Here is a 21,068-nt window from a genome sequence, read left to right as displayed (position 1 = left end):
TATATGTGGAATCACTTTAGATATTTTTAGGATTTTTTTTTTTTGGAAGAGTTTTACTCATTTTTTGAAAATATTTACAAGAATTTTCTTGCCAAATTTTTTAATTTTTTTTTCTTTTTAAATGAAACTTTTAAGGGAAGCATTTAAGGAATTATTGGAATTTTCTTCCTGAAGGTTTTGCAAATTTTCAGAAAATTTGGGATTTTTTTTGCAGAATTTTTGGATTTTTTTCAGACAAGGAAACAATATTCTTTGGTGCCCGTAAATGAGGACAACAGGAGGGTTAATATATAACCTGTGATTTGAATGTTCTCCAAAAGGAAAAGAGGTTTTTATTACTGTAGTTTAAGAGGTTAGAGGCTGGAAATGAAAAAGATGAACAAATCCGAAGCACTTAAAGGGAATATAATGATAGTTTTGAGTTTTCAGTCACCAATCAAGGACAGTATTTGATCATAATGGATACTTTGACTTATAGTATGTCGGGGAGAATGAACAAAGGCGCTGTGTATGACAGGGAGCCAGCATTGGTTATTTTTGTTATTTACACCTGTGATTTTTCCACTGTGAATGTTGGACACCTTTTGTTAAAAAGATGAATTTAGTGAAAGGACCAGAGGATGTTCCAAAAGCTGCAAAGAAGCCATCAGTGCTGGCATTAATGAAGACTTTAAAACAAAGAACATGTTTCTGGGTAAACTATTGAGCTGCTTATTTTTGATGCTGATGGCGATGATGATGCATATTTTCTTACTCAGACTTCTCCACTAGCGTTTGGTTTCTGATTGGATGACGTGTTTCAGCTGGTGTTAATCACTGGTTCAGTATTTAAGGCTCACACCTGAAACATGTCATCCTTCTTTCTGCTGCTGTTTAACTTTATTTCATTCTCATCCACACAATTTTTGAAATTTAGAAACTTTGAGAACACAATGAGGGACAAGCGTTGTTTTCTGTTTGTCTGAAGTAACGGACAAATAAGAAGAATAGAAAAATATGTGTCAATATCATATTAAAACCAATATTAAAGGTGCTGGATGTTTAATAGGATTTTTCGAGTTAAATGTGTCGGTTCTTTTAAAAGTTGCACCAACTTCTGAAATTGGCCCTACTGATAAGCATGCATCATTTAGGCTTTATTCCTAAAGCTTACAGCTGGGAACAAAAGTTTACATCCACGTGTTAAGACCATGTATAAAAAGACAGTCTTAAGTTACCGAAGACTCCTAGAACTCTAAAATTTCTATGATCGAATCACTGAAACACCTGCATCTTTGTCAGAAAAAAAACACGATCATGTGTTTTGAATGTTTCATAGATTTATTATGGGTCTTCTGGAAACATGACAAAATTTGATGGGTCAAAAATATACATACAGTAATGTTAATGCTTGGTTAAATGCACTTTGGCCATTTTTATCTCAGTTAGGTGCTTTTGGTAGCTGTCTAAAAGCTTGTGGTTGTATGTTTGACTGCTAAATTTGTAGACTTTCTGACACAGACTTGTTTCTTCATCTTCATCTTCTTGATGTGACTTTGGGAAGGCTGGTCTAAAATCTTAATTGTGGCCTGATTCAACTATTTCTTAGTCATCTTTAGTGTTTGTTTAGTGTTGAGTCTAGTGATTGTATCAAACTGGCTCAGAGAAATCAGCAGCTGAAGTCAATCATCATCATGCACAAGAAGTTAAGTGGTCATTCCACTAAGAACATTTGATTAACCCTCCTGTTGTCTTCATTTACAGGCACCAAAAAAGTTGTTCCCTTGTCTGAAAAAAATCCAAAAACTCAGCCAAAAATTCCCCAAATTTATAAAAATTTGCAAAATCTTCAGGAAGAAAATGCCAAAAATTCCTTAAAAGTTTCCCTTAAAAGTTTTATTTAAAAAAAAAAATAAATAAATAAAAAATCCCCAATTTTGGTAAGAAATAATTTTTTTTTTTTTAATGTGAATGAAAAAAAAATCTTCCAAAAAAATCCTAAAAATGTCTAAATGGATTCCATATATATCAGTAAAAGTTCTAATATTTTCTTTGAGAACATTCAGAAAAAAATCAACTAAAATCCTGCGAAATTCGCTGGATTTTGTTTTTTTCCCGAATGTTCTTAAAGAAAAAAAATTTTTTTTAGCATTTTTTTTTTTGCACCAAAAATGTTAAAAAATTTCCCAAAAATGTTGAAAATGTGGACATCAGAAGTTTCACTGTGAAAATACTTTTTTTCCCACATTTTCAAACTTTAAAATGGGTCAAGGACGACAGGAGGGTTAAGACAACTTCATTTATCACCTAAATCGTAGAAAATTAAAAGTTGTAGGAATCATGGGTAACTTAAGACTGCCCTGATGTACATGGCCTTGACAAGTGGATTTCTTCATGACTGTATTCCAGTCTTCCAATCCGGGGCCGCTGCGAGTCGGGGATCAACAGTCCCATCTAGTGGCTCCAGTGATCTGCTGCCAGATTAACAAGTGGCATCAAACCCACATTCACCTCAGAAAACACTCAGTATGAGCAAATACTGCAGTTCAATTTAGGATTTTATCCCCAGTGATTACACACAGCTCTCAGAAATAACAAGCACACTGCACTTAGTTTTAGTGTTTTAATATATTTACTCTGATTCAGTTTATACAACATACAGTCACCTCTGTCATGAAATCACCATAAGGCACAATGTCACACATGCAGTTCAAACAGCCAGCCGATGTTTAAACAGCAGGTCGCTGCTCGGAATATTTACACTGTAGTGACAGACGTGGCCTATATTTGTTGAAGGAAACCAAAGATGATCTTCAATGAAAAGCAGCTGACGAAAACATGGAAATGTGCCACATGTGAGCGTACACGAACAACTTATTTGCTGACTGTTTCTCTTTTAGCAAACCACACATTCCTACTTCCTGTTTGCCAACAATAAGGGAAGGATCTGACCATCACATGACAGACTAAAACAGGAATTGTACCAATTTACTGCTATGGATGTAGACATCGACTCAGTGGAATACAACAGACTATACTTATGAAAATGTGTTGTTTTCCTAAAGAACTGATGGAAAGCTGATTTGCTGTCTTGTGTCCAGTAAAATGTTATTAGGATATATGAAGAATTATATATTTATATTGTACTTACACATTGGTCCACGATCAAAACAGGGCATCATTTACTTGTTTACTAGACAAATGTAAGAAATGGTGCATTATCCAATTCATGCTGAGCAGTAAAAGCAGCCTGGCATCAGGAACTTTATCTCAAAGCTCACTAAAATCAGTATTTATCAAATGTGCCAATGGACGCACCATTAATAACCCTTTACAGATACAGCCCATGGTGAAGATAAAACAATGCGAAATAAAAAAGAAAAAGAAGGCACAGTCAGTGCTTTTTGGAAAACAGAAGCTGTCACACTTCCCCTTTGACTTGGTAACAAATAATATGTAAACATTAAAGATCTGGAGGTACAGATATGCAGTCCGTGATAGAAATGATTACAACATTTACACCACTGCCGTTTGTTTCCAGCAGTTAACGGTGTGAACGTTGGTTTGGTTTGCATCTTTCAAAATAAGGTCAGTGATAAATAAAAGGATTTACTCCTGTTTTCCTCTCAGTCGTTCAACTTGGTAGTCAGTGGTTCCTCTTTACATAAAATCACCTTAATAAGAAATGATATATACATAAACTGTCTGGACACCTTCATCATAAAATTACAAAAGTTCTAAAAGTACCTTGAAAGCAATAAAACCTGTTGTCATGCTCCCTATGACAATGAAAACTCAGTGAACCTTCTCCTTAGAACGTGACCCAGAAACCGACAGTAGTAGCCACATCACAGCCATGGATCTGAGTCTCAGCCCAGAAATGTCAACGCCGCCATGATGCTGAAGCCCAGCAGGATGAAGAGCGCCTTCAGCAGCTGCCTGCCGGGAGAGTTGAGCTCGTGTGGGAGGATCTCCAGGAAGGTGATGTAAACAAACGTCCCGGCGGCGAGCCCCTCCAGGACGGCCTGGATCAGAGCTCCAGCTGCCAGCTCAGCCTCCATCACGCTGATGCCGATGGCGATGCCTAAAGGTGACATCACGGCGAACACTCCGATGTAGGCGGCGACCCACAGCGGACGAACGGCGCTCTGGACCAGCTTCACCGACAGGCTGAACACGATGATGCTCTTGTGGACAAGAATGGCGATGCAGATCTCCAACACCTGGAAGACATGAAGACATAAAGGGTTATTTCTACTTATAGCAGCTTCTACTAAATGGTCAACAGAGATACAAACAATAGGGTCAATATATGATTGGGGGACTTTTGAATTCCATGGGATATATCTGGTATACATTTTTATTAAAAGTAAAAAAAAAACTAATGTTTTTTATGTTCATTATGACCATGTCTTTACAAATTCCATTAATTATTTATTATGGAAACAATCACTTATTAAAGCTCATATTTCAGTTCATCAGTTCTGGCAGATGTTGGCCGATGATGCTACTTTCATGAACACCAAACTGAGAGTCAGTGTTTTGCTGATCTGTTGTGGTCAGAAGCTCCAGGTTTGTTTCACTTTCAGTCTGCAGGCGGCTCTTTTGCACCTGTAACCAGTTTCAGTAGTGATGTGAACCAACCACATCCTAAACACACTTCTGTTCTACATCACTGTAGAAAGAAATTGACCCGCTGCAGGTCAGCAGAACTAGATGTTCAGCTAGATTTAAATTACAAGCTGATTCTCCTTTCATAAAGCAGAGTCACAGCAACGGTTTGTTCCGCATTTGATCAGGGATGAATGATTCTAATTGTGATTTTTCTGGCAGACAATGCAATTTGATTTACTGTATAATTCTTTTAAAGTCAGTGTTGGCTGTGTAACAGATTAAAGATGCAAGACTGATTGATTTCTATCTCTCTGTCTATCTGCCTGCCTGCCTGCCTGCCTGCCTGCCTGGTGGAGCAACATGAGATAGCATCAAAAGCAGGACTAAAGAGGATGGTATGAATTTATAAAACCACTGACGAGACAGTTTGAACCCAGCGTCAGACAAGCTGCAGAACACAGATCCTAAACTGCAGCCTTTATATTTACAAATTGCTTTGTTTGAAGTTGCGAGTTGATCAGTTATTTAGTGAAATCTGTTTTTTTACTCTATGTTCAAGTCAGACTAGTTTTCTTTGGTCTTACATGTGACATCATATTGTATTATCATTTTCAATCATGCAGTAACAACTTGATGTACTTCTTCCTTAATTAAATACAGTATAAATCTATGTATTATTTAATTATCAATCTATTACTCAACTGTTAAAAGCATATTTGACTAGATAGTAAACTGCCACACAAAAGTCACAAGCACATGAAGAGCAAAAGCCCTGAGGTCATACTGACATATTCTTAGACTGTCTTGTGATCAGAACAAACAGATCTGACGCTCGTGACGCTCTGATTCTGTTCCTGTCAAAGCTTTGTGAAGCTACGAACTGAAACTTTCTCATGCACAAATGACCGAGCTGTGAAGAGAATTCCAACTTTCTTTAAACAACTGTTTACAAACTGCATGACTACAACATGACAATAACGTACAGAGACGCTGAGGGGCTTCTTTAACCCTCGTGTCGTCCTGCGGGTCAAATCGACCCGTTTTAAAGTTTGAAAATGTGGAAAAAAATTGATTTTCACAGTGAAACTTCTGATGTCCACATTTTCAACATTTTGGGGATTTTTTTTTAGCATTTTTTGGTGGAAAAAAAATGTTTAAAAAAAAAATGTTTCTTTAAGAACATGCACAAAAAAATCAACCAAAATCCAACGAAATTCGCTGGATCTTGGTTGATTTTTTTGTGCATGTTCTTAAAGAAAACATAAGAAGTTTTATTGATAGATATGGAATCCCTAGCTATTTTTAGAATTTTCTTTTGGAAGATCTTTCTCACTTTTTTGAAAATATTTACAAGAATTTTCTTGCCAAATTTGGGGGATTTAAAAAAAAAAAAAAAAAAAAACTTTTAAGGGAAACTTTTAAGGAATTTTTGGAGTTTTCTAAAGTTTTTGCAAATTTTCAGAAATTTTAAGAATTTTTTTTGCTGAATTTTTGTATTTTTTCAGACAAGGAAACAATATTTTTTGGTGCCTGTAAATGAAGACAACAGGAGGGTTAAAATATAAAAGCAGCAATTTAATAAGAGCTGAAGCGCTTTTCCTCTCCTTACCTTTGAGTCTGTGCTCTGCAGGCCGATAGCGAGGCCCTCAAAGACCGAATGCAGCGACAGAGAGAGGAAAAGCATGAAGGAACGGAAAGGGGAGTGAGCCTGGAAGTCGACGTGGACGTGGTGGCCGCTGCTCTCTAGATCGGGACTTGTGGTCACGCCGTGGCTGTTTCTGTTGTCTGGTATCAGAGGAGCTCTCTCTGCATGAGACCCTCTCAGCTCTCGGCAGTTCAGGACAATCCTCTCCAATATGAGGACAGTGAAGAAGCCAGCTGCTATGATGAACTCTGGAAGGGGAAAGCTGGTCTGTTGAAGACCAAAATAGAGATTTAACAAGTTGCAGGTTCACTCTGGTAAAGTCAAGAAGTAGTGTATTAGGATTTTAAACAGACAACAGCAAAACCTTTTAGCCATCCAATATATGAGTTATTATACAGTCAGTCACTTTTTTCTATAACATCCTTAAGAACAGCGTTCACAAAGTGCTTTGACAGTTAAAACATGCGACACAGACAATCAAACAAGATGTAGGAGACAAGTCAGAGCAGATGATAACAAATCAAATGAATAATGAGCTAAATCTCCTCAGGCAGGTCGTTCCAAGGTGGAGGTCCTGATGGAGACACGCTCGGTCACCTTTAGATTTAAGCCTCGACTTTGGAACGACCAGAAGGATCCACCTGAGGATCTAAAGCTGCCAGCCGGATCATACAGGGTCAACAGATCACAAATGTAGCAAAAAGGAGCTTTAAAAGTGATCAGTAAAATCTTAAAATCAATTCTAAAACCAACAGGGAGCCAGAGGAGGGAAGCCAGGATAGGAATGATGTGATGCCATCTGTTAAAACCGGTAAGAAGCCGAGCTGCTGGACAAGTTGGAGGCGACAGAGGAGCTTTACAGGAATAAAGACAGGTGAAGACGAGTGTATGGACAAGTTTTTCCAGGTCTGGGTACGTATTTTGACACCGACACAACTTTCAGTAATTTGGCTAACATACACCACCACAATGGACTGAAATGAAACTATCCAGATGTGCTTTAAGTGCAGACTTTCAGCTTTAATCTGAGGGTATTTACATCCAAATCAGGTGAACGGTGGAGGAATCACAACACATTTCAGATGTGCCCTCCACCTGTTCTGCACTTCTGAAAATTGTGTCAATGTCCAAGTATTTATGGACCTGACTGTAAAGTTCTGCCCCCAATATAAAATAAGATAAACCTTTATTAGTCCAACAAACGTAGGGAACATCAGTAGACAAGAAAAATAAACCAAAAATATACTCTTCCATGTGTGGATATTCAGATATTACACAGAAAAAAAATCCCCTGGATGTGGAAAATAATCAGATTGTGCAAATCAGTAGTAGAGCCCAGATGTTTAGATGAGTAGAAATACTGATAGAAGAAACACTCATTTTATAAATACTGCAAAAGTCTTTTGGAAGTAGAAAAATACTGATAATATATGTTTTAAAAAAAGGTTTTAAATGTACAAAATATTCCTCATGCACAAGTTGAACGTGTTGACGCTGTTGATCACATGTGCTTCCGTTTTTTATTTATATGTTTTTTTTATTTTCTCAGCAAGTCTTTAAGAAGACATAATGGCAAATATCATTCAGTATAAATACTTTCAGTACACCTAGACAGACTATAGTAGTTACGACATATGTGGACAAATGTGTCTAGAATTTATTTAATTAACCAATTAACCCCAAACATTTTGATAAATCCTTATTAGTAAGTAAATTCTCAAGTAAATACATCCAATTTATCTGATTCCAGCTTCTCAAATGTGAGGATTAGCTCTTTTTACATCAGTATTTTTGAATTTGAACTGCTGGTTGGACAAAGCGAGTAATTTGAAGACGTCACAGAATATATTAACAGAAACAAAATACACTTGAATTCATTTTTTGATAATATCTGTAAGGATTTTTTCTTGATGTACCTCCACTTTCCGAGCATCCAGCTCCGTGTTGATGTCGGACAGATAATCTGGAATGATGTCGAGCAAACACGCTGCCAGGAAAACTCCACCGGCGAAACAGCTGATCAGACTCAGAACTGTGCGGTGAGTGTCTTGAGAGGGAGAAATAAAACATTAACCATAGTGGTGAAATCATGGCGGATTAAAGTAAACAAAACATCATTTCCATGTTTTGGTTTAGTTTTGTGTTGCTGACTTCATCTTACTGGTTGTAACAGACGACATCACATCACATCACATCACATCACTTCTATTCTGTTTTCTCTTCATGGCTCCCTGTCCGTTTTAGAATTGATTTTAAGATTTTACTGAACTCTTTTAAAGCTCTCCAGCTATATTTTAGACATGTTAACCCTGTACGTCCCTACAGGAGCCTTAGATCCTCAGACTGTTCCCTCCTGATCGTTCTGAAGTCGAGGCTTAAATCTAAGGGGGACTGAACCTTCTCTGTCAGGACCTCGGCTTTGGAACGACCTGCCTGAGGAAATAAGACTCACCGAATCACTAACTTCTTTTAAATCACTTCTAAAAACCCACTTTTATAGACTCGCCTTCAAGTAAAGTTCTCTTTTATTTCTCTTTTATCACTCTCTGCCTTTTTATCCTTTTTAAAATGTTCACTGCTTGTAGTCCCTCTAACCTCCTGATCTTAATCTATATCTTTTTTCTCTTCAGCTTCTCTTTAACCTCCTTATGTGATGTCGTCCATTTAACCAGCATTTAATCAGATATCCATTCTGTATATTTTGTCTTTGTTCTACCTGTCAAAGCACTTTGTGAATGTTCTTCTTAAAAGTGCTATACAAATAAAGTTATTATTATTGTTATTATATTATCCATTTCTCCTGTATTGTTCCTGAATTATGATTTAATGAGACATTTTAAACTTGCTTTCTTATTATCAGGTGATTACAAAGCATTAATACTTTATTAACCCAAACCTGGAGGACTAAAGATACATCTCATACATGGAGTTCCAAATGAAATCACTTTCATTCCTTCCAAAGTTACAACAACCGTTGGAACATCATGTGACAGATCTTAAATATCAAGACACACAGAGTCAAACTGACTCGTTGGGGTGTGCCAGATGATATGGAAAGAAATGCTGCTTTCACTTCCACAGAAGAAAGCCAAAGTTCACCATCCTAACAGCCGTGTTCTGTGTGCTACAGATGAAATGAAATGTGACCACGAGGAGGCTTCAGGCTTAATCCCTATCAGGTGACTGCAGTCAGGGCTCACATAGTACCCCTTAACATAAACAACACTAAGAGCATCACAAGTTATACAAAGATTAAACAGTTCCATCTGGAATCTTGTTCATTGTATTATTGTGATGAATGCTTTAATCCCACTCTGATTAACTATCCTCTATAATCTCAGCAGGATATCACACTGTTAATTACTTCTAAGTCACAGTTGATAAGATCAGCAGCAGTTCATTCATTGCCTTCAGAACACTATCTGTAGCTGAAACGTGATTAATGGACTATCTAAGACCCTAAATTCACCCTAATCACGGGCGATACACCAGACTCCATTTAAAATTCTGTCAATTTAAGGTTGAACTCTTCGTATGCGAACGGTAGCACGTCCTGAGAAAACATCAGAAAGCTGCAAATTAATCAGTGACTTTTGATCTTTAATTGGGCATTGAAGTAATAAAACGACAATTAATCGAATCTGTAGAAAATGTTGAATTTGTTCCACATTGTTTAGCTGCGATTAGACTTTGATGTCGCTTCTTTTTCCTCTAAACAGTCAATCAGATCATCGCGATGAATACAGATTCTGACTTTAACAGCTGCTGGTGTTAGTTTGATGTTGTTTTATCACCTACCTGTCCCGTCTGTGTCTCGGAACCATTTGACTCGAGCAGGGATGAATCCGAACAGAAGAGTGAGGAGCAGCAGCCCGATCAGAGCGCCTACTTTCACCTGGAGCAGATATTCCATCCTGGAGAGGAAAATGTCGGTTTAACGGCGACTTTCGCTTCCTAACGGCCCCGACATGAGCTCAGCTGTGGAGCATAACGAAACCCGCTGATCCTCCGACAGCGATAAGAGTTTGACTTGAGACAAACAGCAGCAGGGATGTTGTTGTTTGGAGAGCGGCTACGGTGGCCGGGAGGAGTCAAAACTGGTTTGTCCAAAAAGCGAATTAGAACCTCTCTAATTACAAAATGTACCTTTACACTAAAATTTTTCCATTTGTTTTGCAGTATTATACCGCATTTCTACAGTAGTATTTGTACATACACTACTAGTGCTACTATCACTAACAATAATGAGATTATTGTTATAATTAATATCATTATTATTATTATTATTAGTAGTAGTAGTAGTAGTAGTAGTAGTAGTAGTAGTAGTGCTTTCCTATTATAGCTTATTTTAACTATTTTAAATAAAAATTGTATTTTTTAAAAATATATTTCTAATTTTTCTTTTCTTTTCTATGTTTTATTGTATTTTTCGCTTTTATTGTGCTCTTTTATGCTTGTCTGAATGTTTCCAATGCTTTCAATTTTTAATGTAAAACACATTGAGTTGCCCTCGTGTATGAAATGTGCTATAAAAATAAAGCTGTCTAGTACTACTAGTAATAGTAATAATAATACGAATAACAATAATAATAATGAGATTATTATTATTATTATCATTAGTAGTAGTAGTAGTAGTAGTGATACTAATAACAACAATAATAATGAGATTATTATTATTAGTAGTAGTAGTAGTAGTAGTAGTAATAATAATAATAATAATAATAATAATAATAATAATAATAATAATAATAATAATAATAATAATAATAATAATAATAATTATTATTATTATTATTATTATTATTATTATTATTATTATTATTATTATTATTATTATTATTTACCCATTTAAGTTTACTCAGATATAACTTGTGCAATTATCAGGTTTGGTCTTTCACAATTTTATTGAAACTTTTACTTTTCCATATTTTATTTATGAATTTTCTGGCTACAAAGAAAGTAATCAAGGGAAAACAAACAGGTAACAGTGAACACATACACCCATCCCTCCACCCAGCCCAAAAGAATAATAAAATAAAATAAAAATAAAATCAATAATTAAATTAAAAAGATAAGATAAGATAAAGATAAAGTTCTTTATTTCTCCCCACTCCAGGGGAAATTTACATTGTTACAGCAGCTTATGTAACAGTGGACGGAGTGATAAGAATAAAATAATAATAGAACAATAGTAATAATATTTACAGTATATACAAGGGTGAGCGATGAGGATAAAGTGGCTTAACAGAAAAAATAAAAATAAAGTTTAAAGTTTAAAAGTGCAAAGCATATATGTATATATGTGTACACAAACACACAGATGCATACACACACACGCACGCACGCACGCACACACGCACACACACACACACACACACACACACACACACAGAATTGTACCACAACAATCAGATGGTTTTAGATAAATCAGACAAAAAAAGGGTTGCCACATTATATCAATGACTGCTGACTTTAGAACTCCAGTGTATCTGATCTTTTCCATACTTAACACCGATAAACTTAACCAATAAACAAGTCTTAAATGAGGGGACATCTTCATTTTCCCAGAGGGATAAAATCTTTTTGCGACGACTACACCATATTGGATTGTTTATTGTTGTGAGGGTGTAAGAGTTTTAAGGTTTTGTTTAGTAATTTTATTTAAACTCATCAGCACCTATTTATGTCATTTGCATATTTCTGTATCACTCTTCTATATTCTTGTATATTTCGCTACCTCCCATTTTGTACATTACCTCCTATATTATATATATCTGGTCTCCTTTGCATATGTTGTCATTTTAAATATTGTCTTGTTTTATATGTACATTTGATTTTATTATTTATTGTTGATATTTTATTTCTTATTGCTTGTTATCAATGCACCGTCCAGCGGAAGCTATTTATATTTTCTTCATGCCCCTATGTATGATGACAGTAAAGATATTCTATTTTATTCTATTAATTTTTTTCTTTCTATACTATATTTTCCTTTTTTTTTTTAAAATCTTATTTTATGTTACCTTCATTTTATACCTGGCCCTAATATCCTGTGTTGAAGCAGCTCTAACAACAGAATTTCCCTCTGGGGATTAATAAAGTCAAAGTCTAATCAATCTGTTTGATAGTTTTATTTTAAATAAATGACCAGCAGATGTCAGGCTGCAGTCAGGTTTAACCATAGATATGTGTCCGTGGGTTTAACAGCTGATTTATTTCCACACGAGGGCGGATGAGGCGACGGCTTGATGACGTCGTATTTGTGCGCCGGAAATGTAGCTCCGGCCACCAGCCCCGAATGCTGATGTGTTTCTAGAAATCCCACGCAGTCAGAGTCCACAGTTTGGTGGTTTTTGATGCAGTGACAGAAGAAGACGGAGGTGGACCAGACGTCGATGTCAAAGGAGACCAGCAGCAGCGGTTCAGAGAGCGAATGGCGGTGAGAGAATCAGCAGACACGAAAAAACAGACAAGAGAGACTCATCCACGAAGGTCCACGAAGAGAGACATCCACTGACTGTTTACTACCCACTGAGACATCCACTGACTGTTTACTACCCACTGAGACATCCACTGACTGTTTACTACCCACTGAGACACCCACTGACTGTTTACTACCCACTAACTCATCCACTGACTGTTTACTACCCACTAACTCATCCACTGACTGTTGTACAGGATGGAGAGGATCTTCTCCAGGGTCCTTCTCTCTGCTGCTGAGACCAGAGAGTCCAGCTCTGTCCCACCACTGAGCCAGCTCTCCTCACCAGTCTGTCCAGTCGTGCAGCATCCCTCTTTTTAATGCTCTCTCCCCAACAAACCACAGCATAAAAAAGAACACCGGACATGACAGACTGTAGCAGAATATCAGGTGCAGAGTTGGATTTACAAAAAGGACAGCTGGCCTCAGTACACTTTAAGAACTTTTAAGAAGAAGTGGTTTAGTTTTGCAGTATTTATGGCGTATTTAAGAGACCACTTGGTTGTTTTCTCGTGATATTTTCTTGCTAGCAGAAAGGAGTCAGTCTTGCAATGTGAAATTTTCCCCATGGTGATCATTTTTCGATTTACAGTGTTTCATGAAGTCACATACATTTTGCAGCTCTTCAGGTTTCCACGTTAAATGAGGTCTTAGTTGTTGTTTCTGAGAAGAAATTGTAAGATGTGAGGGACATTTACTACCTTTAGAAAGCAGGATGTCTGTCCAGGCACCGTAACAAAGGAACGTCTGAAAAGCTCTGCCTGTTTTACCTCCATGTTTACTCTCAGTGCATTGAATCATCGATATGTTCGGTGATACTCATGACACTTCTGTCTCAGCCCAAAGGTAAAGTTGGCACCAAAGGAAAGAAGCAGATCTACGAGGAGAACGAGGCGACTCTGAAGTTCTACACCAGAGTCATCCTCGGAGCTAATGTGAGAACCTCAGTAGTTTTTCTGTTGTTTCAGCCAAAGAAAGTCTCTGCTGCTCTGTTAAAATATCATGCCAGTCATCATTTCAAATCCTCTCCTTCTGCAGGCGATATATGCAGCCATAAATTTCCTGGTTTTCTACAGTTCGTCTACATTTTGGACGTGGGTGAGTGTATCTGATTTAGATTATTTAAAATGTCCACAAATCTAATTTAAGTTCATGTAATTCTCCTCAGTTTCTGCCTTTAAACCCGTTGTGTCTCTCCTGCAGCTGCTGCTGGTGTTCGCTCTAGCGGTGTACGTGGGGAGTTACCGCTCCATGTCGGCCATGGCCAAACCGGTGTTCGCTGAGGATGGAAGTCTGCTGGACGGAGGGATAGACTTAAACATGGAGCAGGGCATGGCAGAGTGAGTGATCTTCACTACACAGAGTGGGTCAATATATAATAGTGGGACTTTTTGCAAAATGACCACAGAGACACACAAAATGGCCACAAAACACCTAAAATTACCACAAACAGACTGAAAATGGCTATGAAGGGGCACAAAATGACCAAAAAATTTACAAAATGACCACAAAAATACCTAAAATGTCCACAACACAGTTTGAGAATGGCCAAAAAAGGAACAAAATGAGCACAAAGACACACAAAACAACCACAAAAAGCACAACATAGCCACAAAAACGCACAAAATGGCAAAAAAATTACACAAAATGACCATAGAAAAACACAAAATGACTCAGTGAGACAGATAATTATCCTATAAAGACACAAAATGACGAGGGACACACAAAATAACCACAAAAAGTTGCAAAATGACCACAAAAGCACCTAAAATTACCACAAACAGGCTGAAAACAGCCACAAAAATGCACAAAATGACCACAAAAAGACCTAAAATGCCCACAAAATGGACTGAAAATGACCAGAAAAGCAACAAAATGAGCAGGTCATGTGATCTGGAATTAACACACTTCCTTCAGAGGTGTTTTTGTAATGAGGAACTTAGTGGAAAGGGATTTATCGGACACATATACCATTTGTTATTTTCCACATAAAATTTGATATATGGTCAAAAAATAATATGTGTCATGATTATCTCAACTTAATAAAAAGAACACAATCCAAACTATTTCTGAATCAGCTCATTTTATTATTGTTTAGCTCATTAGAAGGTGGTTGGTATTAAATTGGGACAGTTATTTAGTTGATGTTTTAGTGATATTCAGTCATTTTTTATTAAGAAGTGATTGTTTCCATAATAAATAATTATGGAATTTGAAAAAACATAATCGTAATGAACATAAAAAAAAATAGTGTTTTTTTCTTTTAATAAAAATGCATGCAAGATATATCCCACGGACTTCAGAAGTCCTTCAATTTTAGATTGACCCAAGTGAAATCAGGCGTCTTTTGAAGAAAAAATTTGTCTTCAAGCTGCTATGAAAGCAACATACAGAGTGACATAAGTTGGAAATACTCTATTGAAGCTGGTTTTATATTCAGGCAGCTTAAACTAACAGAGTGTGAAATGGAGTTTAGTTTCCTTACAGTAAATGTGTTCTTAAAGTTGCTTTCAAACATTACTGATATTCTTTGTGAATAGCTGAAGGTGCACAGGGAACTTGTTAGCTCAGGGTTTCACCTAACAGGTTTTATTCAATCGATTCGATTCTAAGCTCTGACTGATGGACAGGAAACTCTGCAAAACTCATCTTCCTGTACTGCCTAAATGATTGAATTTATGTTCTTGTTAAAAACAGTTCGTCTAATTTTAAATTAAATAGTTTCTGTATGAAACAATTTTTCTGTAGTTTTTCTGTTTGTGGTTTGAGATACCAGTAGATCGATGCAGGACAGGACAGCTTTGTCTCATTTCTTTATTTGAGAAACTAATTGTGATTAATTAAATTTTTCAGTACGGTTTGTGAATTTCTTTTTCATGTGTTAGAGTCGACACTGTTGCATCTTAACCCTCCTGTTGTCTTCATTTACGGACACCAAAAAATATTGTTTCCTTGTCTGAAAAAATCAAAAAATTCAGCAAAAAATTCCCCAAATTTCTGAAAATTTGCAAAACCTTCAGGAAGAAAATTCCAATAATTCCTTATAAGTTTTATTTTTTAAAAAAATCCCCCAAATTTGGCAAGAAAATTCTTGTAAATATTTTCAAAAAATTAATAAAAATCTTCCAAAAAAAAAATCCTAAAAATATCTAAAGTGATTCCATGTATATCAGTAAAACTTCTAATATTTTCTTTAAGAACATTCACATAAAAATTAACCAAAATCCAGGGAAATTCGCTGGATTTTGGTTGATTTTTATGTGAATGTTCTTAAGAAACATTTTTAACATTTCTTTTTTCCACCAAAAAATTTTCAAAGATGTCCCAAAAATGTTGAAAATGTGGACATCAGACGTTTCACTGTGAAAATTTTTATTTTTTCCACATTTTCAAACTTTAAAACGGATCAAGTTTGATCTGCAGGACGCCACGAGGGTTAAGAGACAACCAGGGAATGGGAGGCAGCGAAAGTCCAGCCGACTGGAAGTCAGACTGGATCTGTGCTGATATTGATGTTTTTATCCCATTTGGTCTCAGCTCTAAGCTCTCAGCACAACTTCTGAAACTAAACCTACATTCTTGCCTCGTTCTTGTGTGTTTACAGCAACATTTACTGTTTGAGTGATCACTTATTGTCTGTCTTGTGGTTTCAGGCACCTGAAGGATGTCATCCTGCTCACAGCCATAGTACAAGTTCTCAGCACAGTCTCCTCATACTTCTGGTATCTTTGGCTGCTGGTAAGAGCTCATTGTAGAACGGTGTAGCTGTGAAGTGAGATGGATGAACTGGAGAGGCATGTTGAGCCTAAACTCAGAATTTTTAAAGGTCGTGAAAGAGGCTCTCCTTTAACCCTCCTGTTGTCCTCATTTATGGGCACCAAAAAATATCGTTTCTTTGTCTGAAAAAAATGCAGCAAAAAAATTCCCCAAATTATACGCTGCTGAACAAAATTAGGAAACGGCACGCAACATTTTGTGGACACATGATAAGGAAAGAGACCCTGGAAGATATCGACACAACTGGAAGAATGAATGGGAAGAGAAGACGAGGCAGACAGAGAATGAAATGATAGATGGACTGACATCATGGCTACACATGGAACCATCAACGGTCACAATTCAGAGAGAAAAAGATTGGATTAGATGGAGAGAAATGATCACCTACTGAATGGCATGGCACTGGATTGACTGATTGACCCATCAACTACGCATCATCTCTGAGGTTTTAGGTTTTGTTGAGCCAGCTAACACAAAGAAAGCCGGGCTTAGTCGTACCTGCCTAATAGTACATCCCTCTGAGAAATCCTACTATCATCCATCATCTATACACTGCTTCATCCCCATTAGGGTTAGATGACTGAGGGTGAAGGCAGGGTTCACCTGGACAGGTAACAGTCTGTCACAGGACTACATATAGAGACAAACAATCACACACACACTCACACCTACAGACAATTTAGAATCACCAGTTATTAACCTCAGCATGTTTCTGGACTGTGGGAGGAAGCTGCAGAACCTGGAGAAAACCCACTCATGCACAGAGAGAACATGGAAACTGCATGCAGAAAGATCCCAGGCCAAGGTCGGGATGTGACTCCGACTAGATGTTATTTTCTGCGTCATTTTTCCAGTTTTGCCTCCTTTATGTGTCATAATTTGGTCTCCTCTTCAGGCCCCGGCCCGAGCTCTGCACCTGCTGTGGGTGAACTTCCTGGGTCCCTGGTTTATGGCAGAAAGTCCGTCGGCACCGGAGGAGGTGAACGAGAAGAAGCAGAGGAGACAGGAGCGCAGACAGATGAAGAGATTCTGATGCTGCAGAGCAGACTGAGCAGTATTTTTATACCCAGAATCTAATATACAGACAGCGAGGAGCTCCTAAGTTATTCAGGAAGAAATTTTGTTATTAAATTCAATTCAATTCAAATCTTATACTGTGGAATCTTGTTTTCCATGTTTGTTTTCTTTCTGCTTTCTCCTGTAGTCCAGTTTTCTCCCCACATTATAAAATGACATGTTCTTTTTTAGATAATGTCACGGTCCGAGCATCACTTGTCTCCATGCAGAGATTTAAGAGTTTGTTGCACGTCGTCACATTGCCCCCTCCAGATTTACATTTACATACTTAGCCAGACATCCATCCGTTCTGTCAGCGTCTTTAGTTTTATTTTTCAAAATCGTTCTTCAGTAGCTGTTCTCTACAGAGAATGTTGTTTGTCAGCTGTTATGTCTTATTAAATCAACTGCATATAAATGAAGTTTTATTATAAAAATGGAAACAATTTTGCAATAAAAATCCAACTTCAGTGTTTGGAGTTTATCATGACATGTTTTGTTTTTCAGGAAGTTTTTCATTTTGATTTTTGTTGCTTCAGTTTAATGTTCATCTTAGATCAGGCGCCACATTCAGCCCAGTTTGATCTCAAGTGTTCCGGACCAGTAAAATCACAGCATAAATTACTCCAGACATGAGAACAAACTGAAATTTCCTGAGAAAAATAAGTGCAATTTCAACAACAGTATGCCTGAGTTTATCATTTACACATTACAACTTCCAGATCACAGAGTGTTCTGGAAGTTGTAATGTGCTGTAAATTTTTGATGAAAACAACTTGTCAAGATCTAGAAATTATTTTAAATTTACATTAATTTCCACAACTCTGTAGTGATCCTGAACTGACTCAAAACAAACTAAAGTGGGAATTATTAAGGAAGCAGGTTAAGTTGTCCTGATATGTAAATGTATTAAATTTATACATGAAAATACATAAAGGTTGTGATAGCACAGTGGAGAAATTTAAAATTGCAGTTATTGTTGTCGCTAGTTTTTACAATTTGCAAAGTCATTGGACCGTATGTTTGACACCCCTGGTTTAATGTATCTGAGAGTAAAAAGTGACCGAATGGATTTTAGCTTCCTCCAATGAAAATCAAGTTTTTTTTGCTCTGTCAACAGGCTCATGGTTGTGTTGCTTTTTAAATGCTAGAGGAGATATGAGTGAAAAAAGCAGTCAAATATATATGTAAATCCAGAAAGTAAAAATTTTATATTTTATATATATATATATATATGTGTGTGTGTGTGTGTGTGTGTGTGTGTGTGCATAATTTATATGCTTTATATAATTTATTATTATTATTTATTATTTGTTCATTTTTTATACATAATCTGTTTTATGTATATTTATATGTATATTTTACAGAAAAAGTACTTTTATATGTACATATGTGTAATTTTTTAAAAAACTACTTAATGGCGAGTTCTAATATTGGAGTAATTCAGTCATGCATCCTGTAACTGGAGACTGATTCTGAAGAAACTGTTGTTTTATTTGATTCTATTTGTATTTTATTGCCCTTTTTTTCTATATTTGCAGTGGAGCCTCAACAAACAGATTCAGACTTATGAGATTTTACTCGCAACAAACCTAAAAAAAGCAACCTAGAGTTATATCAAAGCAATTTTTAGGCAGAAATGATTATTTTCCTGAAAAATCTTCTAAATATGTAACTTTGATACACAGAGATGAGGTTTAATCAAAAGCCAGAGGAGGACTTAAAGCAAAAAAAAACAAGAAAAAAACAACACCTAATATTGCATTTTTAAACAATTTATTGAGATTTCATGCCCAATGTAGAGCTGACAGATAATACACAGATGACAACTTAATCCACAGACAGTGAGAAATGTGGAGGCAGTGGGTGAACATCTGCATCCATGAGTCCGTTTCCATCCGGTGAGCTGATCCTCCTCCTCAGGGGAAAGATGTTGTTTATTACAAAGTCTGCTAAGTGTCTGTGTGCCGTCTCTCCAGTGTTGACAAAGTGAATTTAGTGATTACGGTGGAGCTCTAAGGAGAGTGAGTGGGCTGATCTGCTCCCAGTATAATTACACATTTGTCACTATTGTTAGATCCTTGCTTAGCTGCAGCCTGAACGCTTCGGTCGCTGTGATGGTGTCAGTCAACAAAGTCTGCCTTAATCTCAAACAGGGTCAGTGTCAAACTCATCTTAGTTCAGGTTCCGCATTCAGCCCAGTTTGATCTCCAGTGATCAGTAAAATCATAGCATAATAACCTATAAATAACCACAACTCCAAATTTTTTTTTGTCAGTTTTAGTGCAAAAAAAACCCAAACATATTTGAGGAACTATCTTTTTGCAAAACATCATGATCAACCTGAAATATCTGAAGAAAAATAAATTCAATTTCAACAACATTACGCCACATTACAACTTTCAGATCACAGTGTCTACAAAGGAACACAACATTGAGTCACAGGCAACTGGAACTGATTGATATGGTATTTTACTTTATGCTCAAAATGACAAAAGTCAGACAAAAAGAGACAAAAAAACCCCAACAAAAAGACAAAATATTACAAAAATGAGACACAAAATGAGACAACATGAAATAAAACAAAAAAGAGACAAAAATTGCACAAAAAAGTTAAAAAGTAACAAAAAATTGACACCGACAAGACAAAAAATGAAAAAAGTGAGAAACAAAATGACAAAAAAATAGACAAACAACACGAGTGAGACAAAAAACACAAAACGACAAAAATGACACACAAACAACGAAAAAAGCAAAACAAAATGAGAAAAATAAGACAAAAAGCACAAGCGAGACAAAAAGGAAACACAAAACGACTAGAAACAAAATGACAAAAACATGAGACAAACAACAAATGTCAAACAAAAAAAGCAAAAACAAGACAAAATGTTACAAAACCGAGACACAAAAGAACAAAGAACAATCTAGTATTTTACTTTATGATCAAAACGACAAAAAAAGACAAACGACAAAATATTACAAAAATGAGACACAAAATGACAGAAATGAGACAACACGAAATAAAACAAAAAAGAGACCAAAAATTTGACAAAAAAGTTACAAAGGGAAAAAATATTGACACAAACAAGACAAAAAATGGCAAAAGCGAGAAACAAAACAACAAAAAAATAGACAAATAACACAAGCGAGGCAAAAAACACAAAACAACAAAAATGCTGCACAGAACAACGAATAAAGCAAAACACAAAATGACAAAAATAAGACAAAAAACACAAGCGAGACAAAAGGAAACACAAAACGACAAAAATGAGAAGCAAAACAACAATAGTCAGACAAAAAAAAGACAAAAAACAACAAAAACAAAACTAAATATTACAAAAATGAGACACAAAACAACATAACAATCTAGTATTTTACTTTATGATCAAAAGAACTTGTCATGGTCTAGAAATGATTTTAAATTTATAGTTTTACTAATTTACAATCTGCAGTTAATGTCTTCTCTGTAATTTTTACACTGTGAGGGCCGGATTAGAACCTCTGGAGGGCCGCTTT

The 21,068-nt window shown here is 36.3% G+C and overlaps 2 protein-coding genes across 2 annotated transcripts; one reads left to right on the top strand and one right to left on the bottom strand.

Moving 5' to 3' along the window:
- Positions 1 to 2,588: 2,588 nt before the first annotated feature.
- slc39a1 (solute carrier family 39 member 1) lies at positions 2,589 to 10,313 on the bottom strand. The gene is made up of 4 exons (XM_023265287.3): positions 10,037 to 10,313; positions 8,155 to 8,285; positions 6,203 to 6,505; positions 2,589 to 4,202 (listed from the first exon to the last, which is right to left on the bottom strand). Exons 1-4 carry the CDS (start codon positions 10,149 to 10,151, stop codon positions 3,849 to 3,851), a joined length of 903 nt encoding a protein of 300 aa, XP_023121055.1. The 5' UTR covers positions 10,152 to 10,313; the 3' UTR covers positions 2,589 to 3,848.
- Positions 10,314 to 12,495: 2,182 nt separating this feature from the next.
- tmem208 (transmembrane protein 208) lies at positions 12,496 to 18,042 on the top strand. Its single transcript, XM_023265325.3, has 6 exons — positions 12,496 to 12,677; positions 13,559 to 13,654; positions 13,758 to 13,817; positions 13,923 to 14,059; positions 16,373 to 16,457; positions 17,392 to 18,042. The coding sequence occupies exons 1-6, from the start codon at positions 12,672 to 12,674 to the stop codon at positions 17,527 to 17,529; spliced, it is 522 nt and encodes a 173-aa protein (XP_023121093.1). The 5' UTR covers positions 12,496 to 12,671; the 3' UTR covers positions 17,530 to 18,042.
- The last annotated feature ends 3,026 nt before the right edge of the window (positions 18,043 to 21,068 follow it).

Source organism: Amphiprion ocellaris, chromosome 1 (genome assembly GCF_022539595.1).
Source record: "Amphiprion ocellaris isolate individual 3 ecotype Okinawa chromosome 1, ASM2253959v1, whole genome shotgun sequence".
In the NCBI taxonomy this organism is placed as follows: domain Eukaryota; kingdom Metazoa; phylum Chordata; class Actinopteri; family Pomacentridae; genus Amphiprion; species Amphiprion ocellaris.
Note: the sequence above shows the minus strand (reverse complement) of the source record. Positions and strands in the feature narration are given on the sequence as shown.

Bases quoted from the DNA above. Each gene is read 5' to 3' on its own strand.
- slc39a1 (XM_023265287.3), bottom strand. From the start codon at position 10,151: ATGGAATATCTGCTCCAGGTGAAAGTAGGCGCTCTGATCGGGCTGCTG. The intron at 8,286-10,036 runs GTAGGTGATAAA...CTCCCTCTCAAG, and splicing joins CCGAGACACAGACGGGACAG to ACACTCACCGCACAGTTCTG. The intron at 4,203-6,202 runs GTAAGGAGAGGA...CATGTCTTCCAG, and splicing joins TGCAGAGCACAGACTCAAAG to GTGTTGGAGATCTGCATCGC.
- tmem208 (XM_023265325.3), top strand. The intron at 13,655-13,757 runs GTGAGAACCTCA...CTCCTTCTGCAG, and splicing joins GAGTCATCCTCGGAGCTAAT to GCGATATATGCAGCCATAAA. The intron at 16,458-17,391 runs GTAAGAGCTCAT...TCTCCTCTTCAG, and splicing joins TCTGGTATCTTTGGCTGCTG to GCCCCGGCCCGAGCTCTGCA.